Source organism: Rhinoderma darwinii, chromosome 3 (genome assembly GCF_050947455.1).
Source record: "Rhinoderma darwinii isolate aRhiDar2 chromosome 3, aRhiDar2.hap1, whole genome shotgun sequence".
Classification (NCBI taxonomy): Eukaryota; Metazoa; Chordata; class Amphibia; order Anura; family Rhinodermatidae; genus Rhinoderma; species Rhinoderma darwinii.
In genome coordinates this window covers 25,621,775-25,638,478 of record NC_134689.1, presented here as the reverse complement: position 1 = coordinate 25,638,478, position 16,704 = coordinate 25,621,775, and the positions used below count along the sequence as shown (strand labels likewise).

Here is a 16,704-nt window from a genome sequence, read left to right as displayed (position 1 = left end):
GCACGCGTGCGCACACGACCGTTCGCTAAGTAGATCTCCTCGTCTCTTCTCCTAGTCTCTGCTTCTTCTCCTCGTCTCTGCTTCTTCTCCTCGTCTCTGCTTCTCCTCCTCGTCTCTTCACGTTCTGTGGTGGCGGGAGTGGTGACGTCGATGTGCGAGCGAACGGCCGTGCACGCATGCGTGAGGGCGCGCGCACGCCATCTGCGGCACAAACACCAAGTCTGTGTGTGTTCTCGTGGGAGAAAACACAGCACTAGCTAGTTAGCTAGAAATGCCCCATTGACTGTTCGGAGGCTTATTTACATATCGGACGTGAAATATAACGGCACCGATATGTAAATAACGGAGGGAGTTAGAAAAATAATTTTACGTGAGACAGGGTTTGTGAAGCCTTTCCTATAACGTGCTGCACTCAGCTGCAGATGTTTGGGGAGGTGAAAGGTTCTCTTTAAATGGGTTGTACCAAAACCAAAAATTATCACCTATACACAAGATAGGTGATAATTGTCTGATCGCTGGCGGCCCCACCAATAGAACCCCCACCGATCACAAGAACGGGTGTCCGATTCCCCCCATTTTCCTCCTTGTTCTGCTGTTTTCATAATTTTTATATACTGTACATTAAATGGAGCGGCAGACGCATGCTCGACCTCCGCTCCATTCAGGCTCCTCCTCACTGCAGGAGGTGCATTAAGGAGAAACAAGGGGTTTGGGAGCCCTGTTCTCACGATCAGTGGAGGTTCCAGTGTTTGGGTCCCCCTATCCTGTGGATAGGTGACAACTTTGGATTCTCACAACACCCCTTTAAGGAATCGACGTATGTTCCCAACCTGCCTTTAAGTTATGCATGCAATAAATCTGGGCATTCGATGCTCTTCATTGTCTTAACTCAGCAGAATCCACCACAAAGCTGATATTATTATTATTGAAAATATATAGTTCATATTTTAACAATTAGGAGGTGGAGATAAAATTGGTCAGTGATGTCCACCATCTTTCCACAGAATAGGAATGTATTCAGTAATTGCCATTAATATCTTTACAACAAATTAACAAGTGAGCTTGTAGCCTGCAATGTTCTCGAGGTCAGATGTCCTTTTATTCAACTCAAGTACACCATTCTTGGGTCTTTACGACCTGACTTGGGAACTTTATTGTGTTGTTATTCAGGCCAATAAAGTACAGGTCTATGAGATAGGCTTTACCAGGTTTCAAATCTGTGATATGCTCTTCTAAAGTGGTTTGACTTCCAGCCTGTCGGCAAACCACCTTCTCGGACCGGGACCTGGAATTAGTATTTAGACAGCTGTTCTGATGTTTGTGTATCAGCTTCAAATCCAAATGATGCTCTAGGTGCCTGGCATAGACACAATACTTGTCTCTAGGACTACTTCCAGTCCAGGTCAATGTGGCAGAAGAGCATGATCTCTTAGTCAAAGATAGGTTGATGTCAGGAGGTAAGTTGGAAAATGGCAAATGACTGTGTGCAGTGGTTGTGAAGAGCTTCACTAAGCCTGGACCTCCTTTACTTGATTTTAAGCTGATGATAAAGTTATCCTTTGGACTTCCAAGAAGTTTGAAATTGTGGGCTCCTTGAACACTTCTAGAAACTTCAATTTGACCATTTACCATGATTTGTATATGAGCTTTATGGAGGCAAGAATGGACAAAGAGCCATTTTAGTCCACGAGTAGATGGACTAATGCTCATTATTTTAATACCTTTACGTTTTAGAAAAATGTTCACCATTTCTTCATCAGGAAGTTTTGGTATTTGGGATTTTGGTTTGGGTTTGGTCTCAGCAAAAGTACCAGTGTAAGCCACACTAGTTCCATCCTTAGGATTCACAGCAAACACATCAAAGTAGTAAAGACTTTTAGGCTTTAGACCATATATCGTAGCATTAAGGGAAGTCCCCAAACACATTCTTTGACCTGCAGCCAAGGTTTTAGAAGATAAAAAGTTATCATCCCCCACCATGCCTGGAACCCTCAAATTCTTATAGGACTTTGGGTAGGAATATACTTTGCTTTTGGACTTTTCTGTAATGATATTCAGTGATTTCTTTCCTTTCGAATTTAAATCACCTTGATGATATTGAAGTTCATTCTGTGTATCAAGCTCAGTGGCACACAGTGTCTTGTAGTTATGTTTCCCATTGATAAACAAGCAGTACTCAAGCTCAACCTCCGTGAGTGCCAAGCTCGGTTTCCAAGAGAGGTCAACTTTGTTTTCCTCCACCGAAAGGACTTCTACCCGAGGATCCTGAGGGAGTGTAGGCCATGGGACTGATTCATCCCCTTGCTTCCAGACAAGGACTTGGAAGCTTGTGTCAGACTCAAGTGACATTAAGTCAAGAAAATAATAGCCATCTGAAGTCACTATCGATGAGAAGGATTCTTCCCCATTTCCTTTAAAAGAAAATATTCTCTGAGGTCCCCTGTGATGATACTTTTTTTGGGGAATAAGATGCTCAGAATAATCTAGAAAAAAAAGAATAGTTCTTATAAAGGATGTATGGAATTATGTATTCTTTATATTTGTCATTTATCTCCATTACAAGTTTCACTGTAAATAGTGAAGATAAACTGTACATACTTCTGATTGTCTTGCAAATAGTTTAAAAGCACCCATTTTTCTATATCACAAGACCAAAAAGTTCAAAATTACCATATTATTTTAACTATAAGATGCACCCTAGTGTAAACAAGAGGAAATAATATTTTAGACCAACTTTAGACTTCCCTGGTGGTCTAGAGAAGTGGAGGGGTTAATGCAAGCTTCCTCGATGGCCTAGGATAGCGAAAAAGTTAATTAAAAAGTTAGTGCCTGCTTCCATGGTAGTCTAAGGGGTGGAGGGTTTAATGCCTGCTTCGCTGGTGGTCCAGGGTAGTAGATGGGTTAAGCCTTGCTGCCCCAGTTATCTATAGTAATATAGGGGTAATTTCTGCTTCCTTGGTAGTATATGGTATTGGAGGGTTAAATTCTTTCTTCCCTGGTGATCTAGGGTAATGGAGGAGTAAATGCCCATTTCCCTGTTGGTCTAGGGTGGTAGAGAGTTTGATATCTGGTGTCCAGTGGTACTCACCTCCTCCATCATAAGTAATGTCTGCTGTGTCCTGGATCCCTTACAGGAAGATGATATGATGTCATTCAGCTTCCCCTTCCCGCCCTTTGCCAGATAGGGACAGAGAGAACTGGGCGACTGTCATTGAAAACAGTCATGGGGTCTGGTGTGAGGACTCTCTCTCTCTCTCTCTTTACGTTGGATTATTAAGAGCACATTTACTGTGCTGGTATTTTGGTTTCCTCATGGCCCACCACATACAATGTGTTAGGATGGTGAACATTGCTTCTAATGCCAGCGTGCACATCTCCATCACATACTGGTACATGCTAATATGTGCCAATCTAAATGCCCTGTTTGTATAACATTATCATTAGTTATTACATCATACCCTGAGTGTGGAGGACAGACAGTGTCCACAGGATAGGCGATTCGCAAGGAGTCACTCTTATAGTTACTGCACTTTGACTTTTGTTCACTGTAAAGTAATACCTGCGGAAGAAAAGGGAAGGTACAATGGTGAATGGAATAGATGACTTCAGACCCTCTTATATTTAATATATTATATGACATATTGATGGTTATTTTTGACAGCTACAAAATTATGTATAAAAACATTCAAATGCAACAAAAGATAGAGTCGCACAGATCCTTAAAATAAAAGTACAAGATGTAAAAGCTGTTCACAGTGGATGTGGACTCTTTGTGAACTGAATCATTATGGTCTGACCCCTGTACCATAAGGCGATTTGATCCTTGGTGGTCAAGAAATGTTGATATGCCTTGACCCGAGAGTTTCATTACACTTTTACCTGGGACTAGTGACACCACAGTACCACACAAGGAAGTGTGCCAAGCTTAGCTCCGGCTACTGGTTTAATGGAAACTAATTTGTCTACTTGCTAGTAGCTAAGTCCATCACAGGTAAGGCAGTTCAGATAACTATAAACCCTCCTAGATCTTTGAGGGAAAGTTTGAGACTCTTGGTCAGCAGCGCAGCTAGGGGATATGTGTGGCGGAGTATGTGCACCTGTTGCTGGGTACCAGTGGGGCACAAAAACACACAGGGTATTTAGATATAGGGGTAGGGCAAGAAAGTCTAGCTATGACTTTGCTCTTGGTGCTTCTGGACCCCAATAACCCTACCGTTCTGGGACTGTATTGACTTACTGTACGCTCGAGGGATGGCAATACTGCAGGGAAAATATGCATTACAATTGTGGTTTGACTGGTACAATTCCACCATTTTTTCATGACATATGAACCCAGAGATGTCTTGACCAAGGTCCATGCTACACAGCAACACAATGGCCCCTACCACTGGAGAAGGCCTATTATATTGGGTTGTCCTGGTGGAAATTTCACAAAACCACTGAGTCAAAAGTGATTAGAGCCAAACACACAATGAGTAAATGGGATGTAATAATGGCAATGCCATGCAGATATAAGCTTCAAGTGAATGTCCACCCTTAAAACATAATTTTTTGGTACCATAATTCTGTGCAAATTAATTTTTTTAATATATCTTTATAGTATTAGGAGTTCCATTTATACAAATGCCCTGCCCAACACTAGGGGGATCTTCGGGGCGTTGTGCTCAGTTGTCTTACACAGTCCCACAGACTTTGAATAGAGCGACACATGCTTGTCCGCTGCTCCATTCGTAACTCCACTCTCTGTGGTTTTGCAGTGAGGAGGAATTGGGGGCTCAGGACCCCCGTTCTAGTGATCAATGGAGCCCCCAGCCAGTATCTATTTAAACCAAGGAAGGTCTGCATACTTAGACCTCAATAAGAGCAGTCATTTTTTATGCACAAGAGGGAATCGGCATAAATTCCTCTGTAAGGGAATAATAAACATGGTGAAGTGAGATTCACCAAGCAGTTAAGTCGACTTGGCTATTTTTCCCTATTTGTTTGTATTCGGTTACTTGGAACAAGTGAGTAAACTTTGTTCTAACACAGCCCTGACAGTGAACTCTTTATCACATGAAAACCTCATCCCTGTGTGTGACATGGGGCACAGTGATGGGAGCTGTGAACGTGACTTGGCAAATCTTCCATAGAATTTCTCAGTTAAAAATACAAAATGATCGAATCTTGGAAACGGCGTCTGGGAAGCTGCTAAAAAGATATTTGTGCTAAAATACATGCAAGAAATATGTACAAATTTGTATTAAAGTTTTGTTATGTCAGTAGAAATGCTTAACTATGTTCCCATAAAGTTACATCAATGTTTCTGGGGCATGATTTTATGAAATTGCATGTTGGTTCTTGCGTGGCAGTAAGCCACAGACAGTTGGCACTGTGGCTGCGACTACAAGGGGGCAAGTGGCACCATGGCTGCCATTGTTAGGGGGCACGGTTACTGTAATTACTGGGGGCTAATGTAGCCTGCATCGTTGGACACTTTGGCTTGCACTATAAGCTGTGCGGCAGAAGAGATTGGGGTAAGAAGGTGGGATAGACAGGGTGCTTGCCCAGAGTAATGGATTTGCATACACCGTAGATCTGTTAACCCCAAGGGCCCAAATAACCTGCGACGGGTACCTTTCAAGGGATTTTCCCACAATCATATTTTACAGCATGTTATCCCAAGAAAGCGTGGTGTTACTCACTTTGCCCGGCCCCAGCAACAAGCGTGTCTGAATGCTAGGCAATTGGACGACTTCTCCTTTGCTGTTTGTGCTCTAGTGATGCTGCATTTCTCTGCTCCTATCCGGCAGCCGCATTAGCTCGCCATTACTACAGGCACCCATTGATGACGTCAGTCCAGGTATTAAAAGGAGGAGCTGGCTTGGGACCCTTGACTGCAGATCAATGCGCATTCTCTGTTTGGCTACTGTGACTCTGGTCCTCACTCGAATCCTGACCTTGACCTTGGCCTTGTTCCTGGAATATGCTCCTGTCGCGTCGCCTGTTTCGTGTAGTTCTACTCCTGGTATTGACTCCTGGCCTACGGCTTGCTTCTTCTGGACTGCTAATCCATTGGGGACCCCTGGCTACGTTCCTGGCTCTGCTACAAGTTCCCCCGCTACAGTGGGCCTGCCACCCGACTGCAGGTTAGAGGATTCCCTTCTCCAATGAGAATCATAACAACCGGCTTTATCCTGTATGGATCGAACCTGGGTGGTGCATGACCCTGGCAAAGGTGTAGTGGAAAAGATAAAAAGGATACCAGGAGATTTTGCAGCAACTGAACTTTACTAAGCCAGTGTTTATGGTACACACAGCCACAGAAGAATCCAAAACACTTAATATGAGAGGCAGAGTCAGGCTGGTGGATGATGGTTGTCTGGCTCTTCCCTGATACAGGGGATGGTCCAGCAATTTCAGGCCTACTTGGCCATAACTGGCTGCTCTGTACTCGCTGGCTTACACTTGCCTCAGACTCCTGCCCCACACCCACCACCGCTCACACGACACTTGCACACCATGGGGAGGCTCCTGCCCATCACCCGCAACACGCTCAAGTATTCAGACTTAGGCCCAACGTCAGTGCCTGTAGCTTACACATTAGCTCCACAGATCACTCCCCAGCTCCTCTCACAGCAGCTCTCGCTATAGCCAGGTTCCTCTTCTTGACCCTGAACACAGCTTGGTGGAAAGACAGCCGTTACATACAAGAAACCCCCCCCCCCCCACCCCAGCATCAGGACGCGGTCTAGACACGCTGTAAAGTCCTGGCTCTATCATGGTGCAGCGTAAATTTAGCCAAGATAGCGTCCAAGTAAGACATCCCCACGCCAAGCAATTTAGCCAACCACCATTCCGTATCACCTGCCATAAACAGAAATAACGTTACAGTGCAATAAACAATATAGAAGAACAACAGGTCTAACAGGCCACTCCTCCTGAGGAACGCCGACTAGGGTGTAAAAGCAACATAAACAGCACACCGTTTAAAGGCACAGTGCATAAATAAATGTACCATATCTTTAACATATGTGAAAATTTGCAGTAAAGTCCCCTTTAAGACCGATTGAGCCCTGATCATGTGCCCTAAGATCCTTGAGCCAGCTAAGCACAAATTATCATAAGAAATCAATTTCACAATGCATGCCAAGTACCTGTGAGTAATAAAGTGATTTGTCTTTATCTGTCTACACAGTTACTATGTAGAGAGACAGAGCAGTCGTATTACTCATTACATCCACCTTATCCAGTGTAAGGTAATATAAGGACAAGACTGAGTTATGTCTAGGAGACTATGACGGGAGTCTTCATGTGGTTCTGACAATAAACCCACCCAGTGCTGAGGAGTTCATTGCAGGTAAAACTGCCAGTAGCCTCCTTGGGTGCTCTTGCGGCCACAATAAACCCTTCACATTACAGTGATAGAATTATTGTACAAAGTTTTATATATATATATATATATATATATATATATATATATACACAAAAATATCTTGATAAATGTATGCCCTTTTACTTTACGACCTGATAACCCCTTAAAGGGGGTTTCCAATTATGATTATACCCACCCAAAAAATTATTCTTTTTTTTTTAGTGAAGTCTACAGGTTCTGCTTAGTTGTGAAATGAAAAAAAAAGTAAATTTGAAATATAAACCTTTTATTTTATTTTCCTTACCATGGTGGCTACATCCAAGGACAAGTCTCTGACCTATACTAGATCTTCCTGACTAAACAGCTTTATATGTCAGCTTTGGACAATCCCTGTTTTTTAAAGGTGTCTCCTAACTATATGCTGATCATAGGGTGCCCTGATTCTGGGACCCCAGCGATCAGCTATCACCTGTGTGGAATCTGGCAGCAAGTGTTCAATTTCACTGCAGCACCCCCACAGGGGAAATAAAGCATTACACAGTTCCCATAAAAAAAAATCAAAAAAAAATCAATAGGCTATCCATGAAGACCAGGCTTAGCTGTAAAGAGGGTACACCGGTATCAGTCGCACTTGGGCCCTGATGGCCCAAAGTGCCTCTATCATAGAAGACACTATTACTATAAATGGTACATGGTAGGTGGGGGGTGCGTGTTACAGATTTCACACTAGGGCCCAGGAGCTACAAGTTACACCTCTGCATGTAAATCATAGACAATTTCATGGGCTTTATTAAAGCTTCCATTCTTTTCAGGAAACTTACTTTAATTTTTTTTCGATATCTCCAAAGCTCAATATTAGCATGGTTTTACAAGCGTACGATTCAGTAATTTTCAACTAATTACAATAGTCGATTACGATTGGAATAACATATAAAGACTCACAGATGACTACTCATAAGATTAGCAAATCGCTATGTGTAAATGCAATCCCTTGATGGTTTTGTAATGAAACAGGTAAGTTCGACTTTTCTCGATGCCTTTTTACCATGTGACCATGGTTTCCACTTCATTGCAATATCGAATAACTACCATATATGCTCACGTCACAATCAGGGGCTATGGTTGACCAAGTGGTCGAATTATTGAATCATACTCATTATCAATGAATTTAAAGCCACCCTAAGAAGTTGGATCCTTTTTCTGTTTCTCATTATCCAAGTAATCCCAAACATATTCGATGATGTTGAGGAATGGTCTTGAGGTGGCCAGTCCAATGTACCAAGAAGACCTGCAGCTTCTTTGTTGATGAGTACATCTTGAAGGTTGCTTGTTGAAGAATGGATTTTATCCCAAATGTTTCCCAGACGGTTTTGTATATATATATATATATATATATATATATATATGTCCTAAAACTAGAAATGTTGTAGATGTTTGAAGAATCTTTTGTTACTTCATTGGCATTCTGTCCTCTGTTACGGTACTTCTGAAGATCTCATATTTGGACTCATCAGTCCATAAAACCTTACGCCACACCTCAGATGTCCAGTTTTAATGTTCTAGTGCAAATTGTCTTCCTTTTTTTCCCTATTTACTTTTAGTTAGGTACATTTATCTAATGGAGAATGCTTTGGTGGTCTGTCAGGTCTTGCACGGTTGTTAGGAGTCCCATTTTCTTTGTACGTTTTACTACTTTACTTATCTTTTGCTAATTTTGAATGAAATGATGCTTTCTTAGTGAAATTCTGATAATTTTCAGATACTAGAGAGCAGTGCATTGTGGGTGCTAAATACCTGTTACGCATTTTCTAAGTGAATATGTCACATGTCTGATAGTCTTACGTTTTAAATACAGATCTATGAACTACATGTATTCTTGTATTCCTTATCATGAAATTATCACAGTGTCAATGGCTGTAAGTAAGTAAATCAGTAAGTAAATCAGTAAGAAAATATGCATAAAATTATAAATTGCCCACCTCACAAGCATATACCCCATAAAAAACAACCTAGTTTTGGTCTTCACTGGAAGTGTATTTGGTTGCTATGGGCAAGAACTCATATTGTCCAATTGAGGGTCAAGTGGTCAAGCCATCGTGAGCAGACGCAATATTTTATATTAGTATAGACTATGACAGAAAGATTTTATAATGCCATGCATGGTTACATAGTCACATTAACCCCCACTGGGGCTCATAATCTAATCTCAGACATACAAACTACAGACAATTCCATAGGAAACCAAGAAATGTATCTTGATGTTCTTGGTGAAGTCTTAGTAAAAACTGAAGAACCTGGAGGAAATGTATGCAAGCACAAGGAATAATGTTAGTGAATTTTGAGGTCATGTTTTATTGGGCAGTGTTTTATCTCTTAATTTAATACATGTAATGTAGATCCTAGAAGAATTGCATTACAAGAAAGCCCATTAGTATTAAACAGACTATGGAGATTATTGTTTCTTGACTTGACAAATAGTTGACATCATATGTCTGAAATAACTGTGATGTAACCATTTACCATGTGTTTGGCATTTAATGACTCATCTTATAACCCTAGACAAGAATATATGAGTGTATGCTTACAATGCTTACCTGACTGGCTTGTCCAAGGGTAGAAATCCATCCACTCTTTTCCCCACGGGAATCGGCTTTCTGATATCTGCCAAATGATTAGAATGCATTGGAGACAATGCATTAGCCACATAACCCATAAGACTATATTCCGAAGGGTAGATAAAGAGAAACAGGACTAGTATCCCTTTCTCCATGATTTTAGGGTATGATGCTGGCACACCAGCTATTCTGCCCTGAAATGAAATATGACATGTTAGCTATGAACGTCTTTAGAAAAAAATAAATATGTGTTGTGTATTGAGGGACACTATAATGCATTATGGGGATGGGCTTATTTCTTTACATCTGGTACTAGAATAACATTGTTTTGTACTGTAGAATAAAGCAGAAAGCATTGCCATATATAATTTATGCACAATAACAGCAGACACTGTCATTAGATATTCACAAACATAGTAGAATGCCTTGGGATAATGCAGATGAAAGCAAGAACTATATATGTAGTTTTCATATTAATATATATCAGAGCTGACAGCCTAACCTTTGGGAGCATCAATAATGAATAACTGTTTTAATTCTAGAAACAGCGATTATTTCAGATATAGGCTCCACCCAAACCACTCCCCTGATTAGCCTGGTTACACCTCTGAGCAACCAGAACTAGGAACACAACTGATTTATGTCATGCTTACAGCAATGGAGTACCAGCTTAGCCTTGCCCACTTTCTTCAGCATTGGTACTATGAACTTGCTGAGGGCTTTACCACTCCACAGCTCATTTTATTTTAGCAAACAAGAAAACGAGGAACTAGCCCAAGGTTAATCATGTCCTTCTCTCTTACACTATTTTGTAATGAAGGATAAACAAGCCATGGCCCTATCTTGCTTGCCCTGCAATGTGTCTTTCACTCTCTTTTTTGCTCTGTTTTGGGATCATGCGCTCTTTCTGGTTTCAGGTTTTTACTAGCAGTCTGGGATATATGGTAAATAACAAATCCAGTTAAAGGGGTTGTTCAGACAGGGGGCAGTTTTTCATACTGATGGATAAGATAGATCATCACGATATGATCGGTGGGGGTCTGACACCCAGACCCCGCACTGATCAGCTGTTCAGGCTGCCTCCGGGCACCGGAAGAAATGCAGTGGCCGGTGCCGGAAGCTGGAACTGTATAGCAACCATGCTGGGTTACTGCAGCTCTGCTCCTATTTACTTGAATAGGATTAGATGCAGTACTGCAGAACGGCCTCTATACTGACTGGAGTACTCTGCTTCTGGCATCAAACACTGCATAACCTCCGGAGGCAGCTGGAACAGCTGATCAGTGTGGAGTATGGGTAGCAGACCCTCACTGATCATATACTGATGACCTATCCATCTGTATGAAAAACCACCCCTGCCTCGACAACCTGTGTAAAACTAACCTGGTACTGAATTTTGAATAAATACAGGGTTGGAGTGGCCCACCAGAGCACTCTCTATCGACTATAAAACAATAATGAGCCCGAAGGTCCAGCAGAAGACAACCACCATTTGGAGCTGACTTTGGAGCCAATCACTTGCCAATAGGGTCCATCTTACTGATGATTTATCCTGTTTATGCAATAACAACAATCGATATGATGCAATTAAAAGTGGTTGTTTACATGTTATGTATAGATAGAATGGCCACAGAATCATTTACTCTGATGGGCCCAAGGAGCCCCTTTCCAGAAATGGTATGTCAATGCTTTAAAAACCAAGCCCATTTATTTAAAGTGGGAACATTTAATCTAGGGTGGCGCTGTAGGACAATTTAACACTTGATGCTTGGTTCCCACACAAATTATAGCTCATCGATACAGGCCTCAGCTGCCATACACCTTGTGATCAGCTTATCATCAGAGGACCCTTCTAATATATAGGGATTGACGAAAGTGGACAAGCCTTATAACTAATGTGATTTGTTTCGTGCATATTGCCAATATGGTCTACACTAGAAAATGTTCTGCTTTGTTCATAAGGTTAATAGAGCCATCATAAGGTCTTCTTCAGTGGTTGTCACCTATCTTTCCCAAACTATGGAATGGCAAATATGCCTAGTTATGAAGTCTCATAGGAACGGGGGATGTAACTAAATGGATTTGCGATTTCAATGACTAGGAAAGGTGGATGACAATCTGTATAAAAACTAAAATGGCAGCAATATTTTTTATTACCCAACTTTTGAAAAACATCTGAATAGAAATTTTAATAGTTTGCTAGAATACGATGCCATATAGAATTATAATTGCAAGTGATTTTTTATAACTCATATTATTTCAGTGGTAATGTTCCTTATCAGATAGATGTTACAAATTTTCACATTATCTAAATTTTCGTTCTTAGGCTGGGTTCACACAGAGTTTTTTGCAGGCGGAAAATCTGCCTCAAAATTCCGTTTGGAAGTTTGAGGCAGATTTTCCTCTGCCTGCACGCCGTTTTTCGCAGTGTTTTTCGCTGCGTTTTTCGCCTGCGGCCATTGAACGCCATGGGCATAAAACGCAGTGAAATACGCTTTCTCTGCCTCCCATTGATGTCAATGGAAGGTCAGAGGCGTAAACGCCCAAAGATAGGGCATGTCCCTTCTTTCTCCCGCGAGGCGGTTTTACCGCTCGCAGGAAAAAGATGCCTCCGCCTCCCATTGAAATCAATGTGAGGCATTTTCGGGCCGTTTTTTACCAGCTTTGCGGCGCGGTTTCCGCGTAAAAAAACTCGGCAAAAAACTCTGTGTGAACCCAGCCTTAAAGGGCACACAGATATATACAGGTGACGATTTTACAGCAATATGGGTATAGTAGGTGAATATTCATATCTATGTCTAGCTTTACTGGTAGAAAATATAAAGCTCTTGTGTCGTTCTCTGAGAATTTGATCAATTATATTATTTGCTCTCTTTGTGCAGATACAGTTGCCATGGTAACCGAGAGAAAATCAAAAGCCCATCTCGTTAGTCATCAATGTAACAAAAGGCTCCTGATAAGAAAAGGAATGTATTCTTTGCAGCTAGACGTTCATGCCGCCATTCAGCCTTTCAGCTCCGATTATGCTTTTTATTAAATATTTTTATTACGAAGCTCAGGTGTGACAGGGGGCGACCTGCCAATTTTCAGCCGCACCCATGGCCTATAACACTTTCGATGGCTCTGTCAGAGCTTGCCAGAGTATGTTTATTAGAGATGCAGTTGATAGAACAGTGTATTAGCGTTGGAAGATATTCCCACTGATGAAACTGGGTAAGGTGGTTAGTTTCAGTCAAAATGGCTCATGTTGAACACCATGATCTTTTATAGTTTTTTTCTACCTTTGAACATCACAGTTATAATCTTCATAAAAATATAAGTACTGAGTTACAGACTGTATTGCTGCCCTAGAGCTGTATTCACAATTCTGCTGGTTGCTATTGGAAACAGACAACAAGCTTGTTGACAGACATACCCCTAACTGCTTAGCTGATGTTTTGGGTTAGTTTTCTTTCCTATAGCAGATTACTGCCTATTTCCAGGTGTAAAGTCTACACTTTCCAGAATGAGGAGAAATATTTGAAGATTTTAACTCTAAGTCATGTAAGTATTTACAAAGTTACATATTTTTTTCTGCCGATTAATTCTATATGTAAAATTATTTTCTAAGTAGACTCCTCTGTAGTTTCCCAATATAATTTTTTATTAGGAAGTATTAAAGACTAAGGCTATGTTCACACCTGCGTTGTACTTTTCTGTTGTTCTGCTCCGTCAGAGGAGTAGAACAGGGGAATAACGGAACCAACGGTTCCGTTGCACAATGGACACCGCCGGTTGCCGACGGAACCCATTGACTCTAATAGATTCCGCCAGGTTTCCGTAAGGGTGTCCGTGATTTTACCGGACACAATAGCGCAGCATGCTGCACTATTGTTTCCGGTAAACCAAGCCGGATCTGCAACGGAGGCCCCTAACGGAGTATGTATGAAGTGAGATTAAAGAGACTCTGTCACCACATTATAAGTGCCCTATCTCCTATATAAGGAGATCGGCGCTGTAATGTAGGTGACAGTAATGCTTTTTATTTAGAAAAACTATCTATTTTAAACCACTTTATTAGCAATTTTTAGCTTTATGCTAATGAGTTTCTTAATGCCCAACTGGGCGTGTTTTTACTTTCGACCTAGTGGGCGTTGTACAGAGGAGTGTATGACGCTGACCAATCAGTGACCAGTCAGCGTCATACACTTCTCTCCATTCATTTACACAGCAGCATCACGTTCTTACTAGAACACGATCTGCAGCCACATACACAGACATTAACGTTAATCAAGTGTCCTGATAATGAATATACATGACCTCCAGCCTGGACGTCATGTGTACTCAGAATCCTGAGACTTCTGAATCTTTTTTGTGAGATTCCAGCAAGCCACGTGTAATCTCGCGAGATTACTATGTAAACGAGATTTAGTTTCCCTTGCTGGAAATTTAATTTATGTTTTTAGGATCCAACAGTGGACTTGGACAGTGGCCAAAATCTGAAATTGATGGTTTTGCAGAATAAAAGAAGGCTTGGCTGGCTGGCACTCTGAGGACATCTGAAGTGGAGGACATGTGAGGCAGAACGTCCAATGAGCCCATCTGAGGCTTGTGCATTTATGGAGCATCTGTGACTGGCACACACTGTTAAGGGACATAGACAAAACGTTTCAGAAACATTTATGTAGTAATCCTTGGACTGAGCCCACCAAAGTGTTATACAGCCCTAGTTGTCATCTTTAGTAATCAGTTTTCATCCATTTTTCAGTCCATTTTTACAAGAGTAGGACAGGAAAAAAATAAAAAAAACACAATCCCCAAACTTTATGCAAATTGAAGCAACATGTTTCCCCATGGAAATTAAAAGGGCTTTCTGGTTTAATGTTAATAAAGATTAAGAGTTCTTGGTCCTGGAAACCAAATTTTTTTGTACTGACTATTGGAATATTGTTCTTTGTTTACATATATTGCATCCAGGATGAGGTTCTATAAAATCGGCATTCCCCTTGAGGTTTCCTTCACACACACTTTTTGTGTGGCCTTTTTTTGGCTAAAAAACACATCTAGGAAAATTCAAGTTTTTTTTTAAAATGGTACAAGCATTTTTTATGGCATTATTTGTGGCATTCTTCGCTAATAATGTGTTTTACTACCTGCATTTTTTTCTTTTAGGTGATGTTTTTTACTTTGCAAATTATGTGATTAAAAGATCATGTGATGCAAAGATTTATCTTTTTAATACATGATTTATTAAAAAAAACAAACACAAAAATGCTATAAAAACACCATACACATCAATGCTTTTTTTTTTTTAAGGAAAAAAAACTATGGAGTTCTATGAGAGAAAAACGCCTCTAAATGCTGAAAAAAAATGCCGAAGCAAGCGTTGCTGCGATTTTGTAAAATCGCCACTGAGCCCAAAAAAAAATTATAAAAATAAATTTTAAAAAGTTCAATAATTCCCTGTTGATTTCAAACTAACATCTGGCCACAACGTTCTTGCCACAAAAAAACGCTGTTAATGAAGCCACCTTTAGGGCAGGTTCAGATGTGGCGGAATTGCTGTGGAATTCCGCTGTGGACAGTCCGCAGTGTAATTCTCCAGCGGCCGTTTTTTACATTTGTTTCAATACATTTATAGGCAAGTTAGTTCAGACATTGCGGAAAACTCCGCTGAGGACCATAGGCTGAGATGCAGAATTTTCAGTCTGCAGCATGCACTGTCTGTTGCGGAGAAGAAGCGGAATTTCACTGCGTATTTCAGCCTTTGCAATGCAAAAACAAAAATCGGTGGCAAGCCCGCTGTGATATCTGCAACGTCTGAATTACCTGTCAAATATGCAAATGTTGGTGCAGATTCGTTGCGTAATTGCCCCGAATCTGCACCAACATTTGCAGCGGAAAAACTCTGCCACGTCTGAACGTGCCCTTAAGATGCTATCTGTCCAATGCAAATAATAAAACCTAAAGGAAACTTTTTGTCTTACCAGAGAAGGTCTCATGTCCAGAAGGTCTGATGCTCTGTAGAACCTGCTGTGACTCCGCACTGTAATAGATCTGGCCAATGACTATTCTGCTCTGGTCTATTTACCTGTTACATGTATCGGAGAACACACAGAAATGTAGCAATGTTCTCCTGACGCGACCGCGCCCCGTGCAGACACACCTGCAGGTTTGCATGCAATCAGTGGAAATCTACATATGATAAAAACAGGAATGCTGGCTTGTATAATAAGTAAGTACTGTACCTCGGAGATATTTAACCCATGTATAGTAAGTCACAACTGGCCTAGTCACAAAGCCGGTCCTGGGCTATTAAGGCAAATTTACAAGTTCACATTTCTTTTAAGAAGATGCCATTTCTTATGACCAGTATTACATAGTCCAGTGGTAGAACTTGCTGTTAATTATGCGGTTGGTCAAGGACAATAAGAGGATAACTATAGGCACTGGCGCAGTAGTTGTTGAGCAGCACTGGGTTAAAGTATGTGTTTGATGTATATATATTAAATGGTTGTACGGTTGTAAAAAACAAAGTTTAAAGACTGGTGTTAAAACTAGTTCAGATGACGCTTGAGGGCATGAATGATGAAAATCTGCAGAGAGCGAGCACCTGTACTACTGTATATATCATGTACAGAGAGCCTCGTGAAGATAAGAGATCTTTCTGAAGGGCAAGGATGGCTTCTGCCCAAAGGTGCCCACACACGTTGTGATAGGATTTAGAATGTTGCATGTACATTATCTAATAGTGAT

At 41.1% G+C, this 16,704-nt stretch overlaps 1 protein-coding gene across 1 annotated transcript; it reads right to left on the bottom strand.

Moving 5' to 3' along the window:
- Positions 1-972: 972 nt before the first annotated feature.
- On the bottom strand, positions 973-10,138 carry LOC142750928 (protein NDNF-like). The gene is made up of 3 exons (XM_075859903.1): positions 9,949-10,138; positions 3,459-3,559; positions 973-2,483 (listed from the first exon to the last, which is right to left on the bottom strand). Exons 1-3 carry the CDS (start codon positions 10,122-10,124, stop codon positions 1,108-1,110), a joined length of 1,653 nt encoding a protein of 550 aa, XP_075716018.1. The 5' UTR covers positions 10,125-10,138; the 3' UTR covers positions 973-1,107.
- Positions 10,139-16,704: the final 6,566 nt, after the last annotated feature.

Coding starts and splice junctions, on each gene's coding strand:
- LOC142750928 (XM_075859903.1), bottom strand. CDS start 10,124: ATGGAGAAAGGGATACTAGTCCTGTTTCTCTTTATCTACCCTTCGGAA. Junction 3,560..9,948: donor CCCTTGGACAAGCCAGTCAG/GTAAGCATTGTA, acceptor TTTCTTCCGCAG/GTATTACTTTACAGTGAACA. Junction 2,484..3,458: donor GTCTGTCCTCCACACTCAGG/GTATGATGTAAT, acceptor TTTTTTTTCTAG/ATTATTCTGAGCATCTTATT.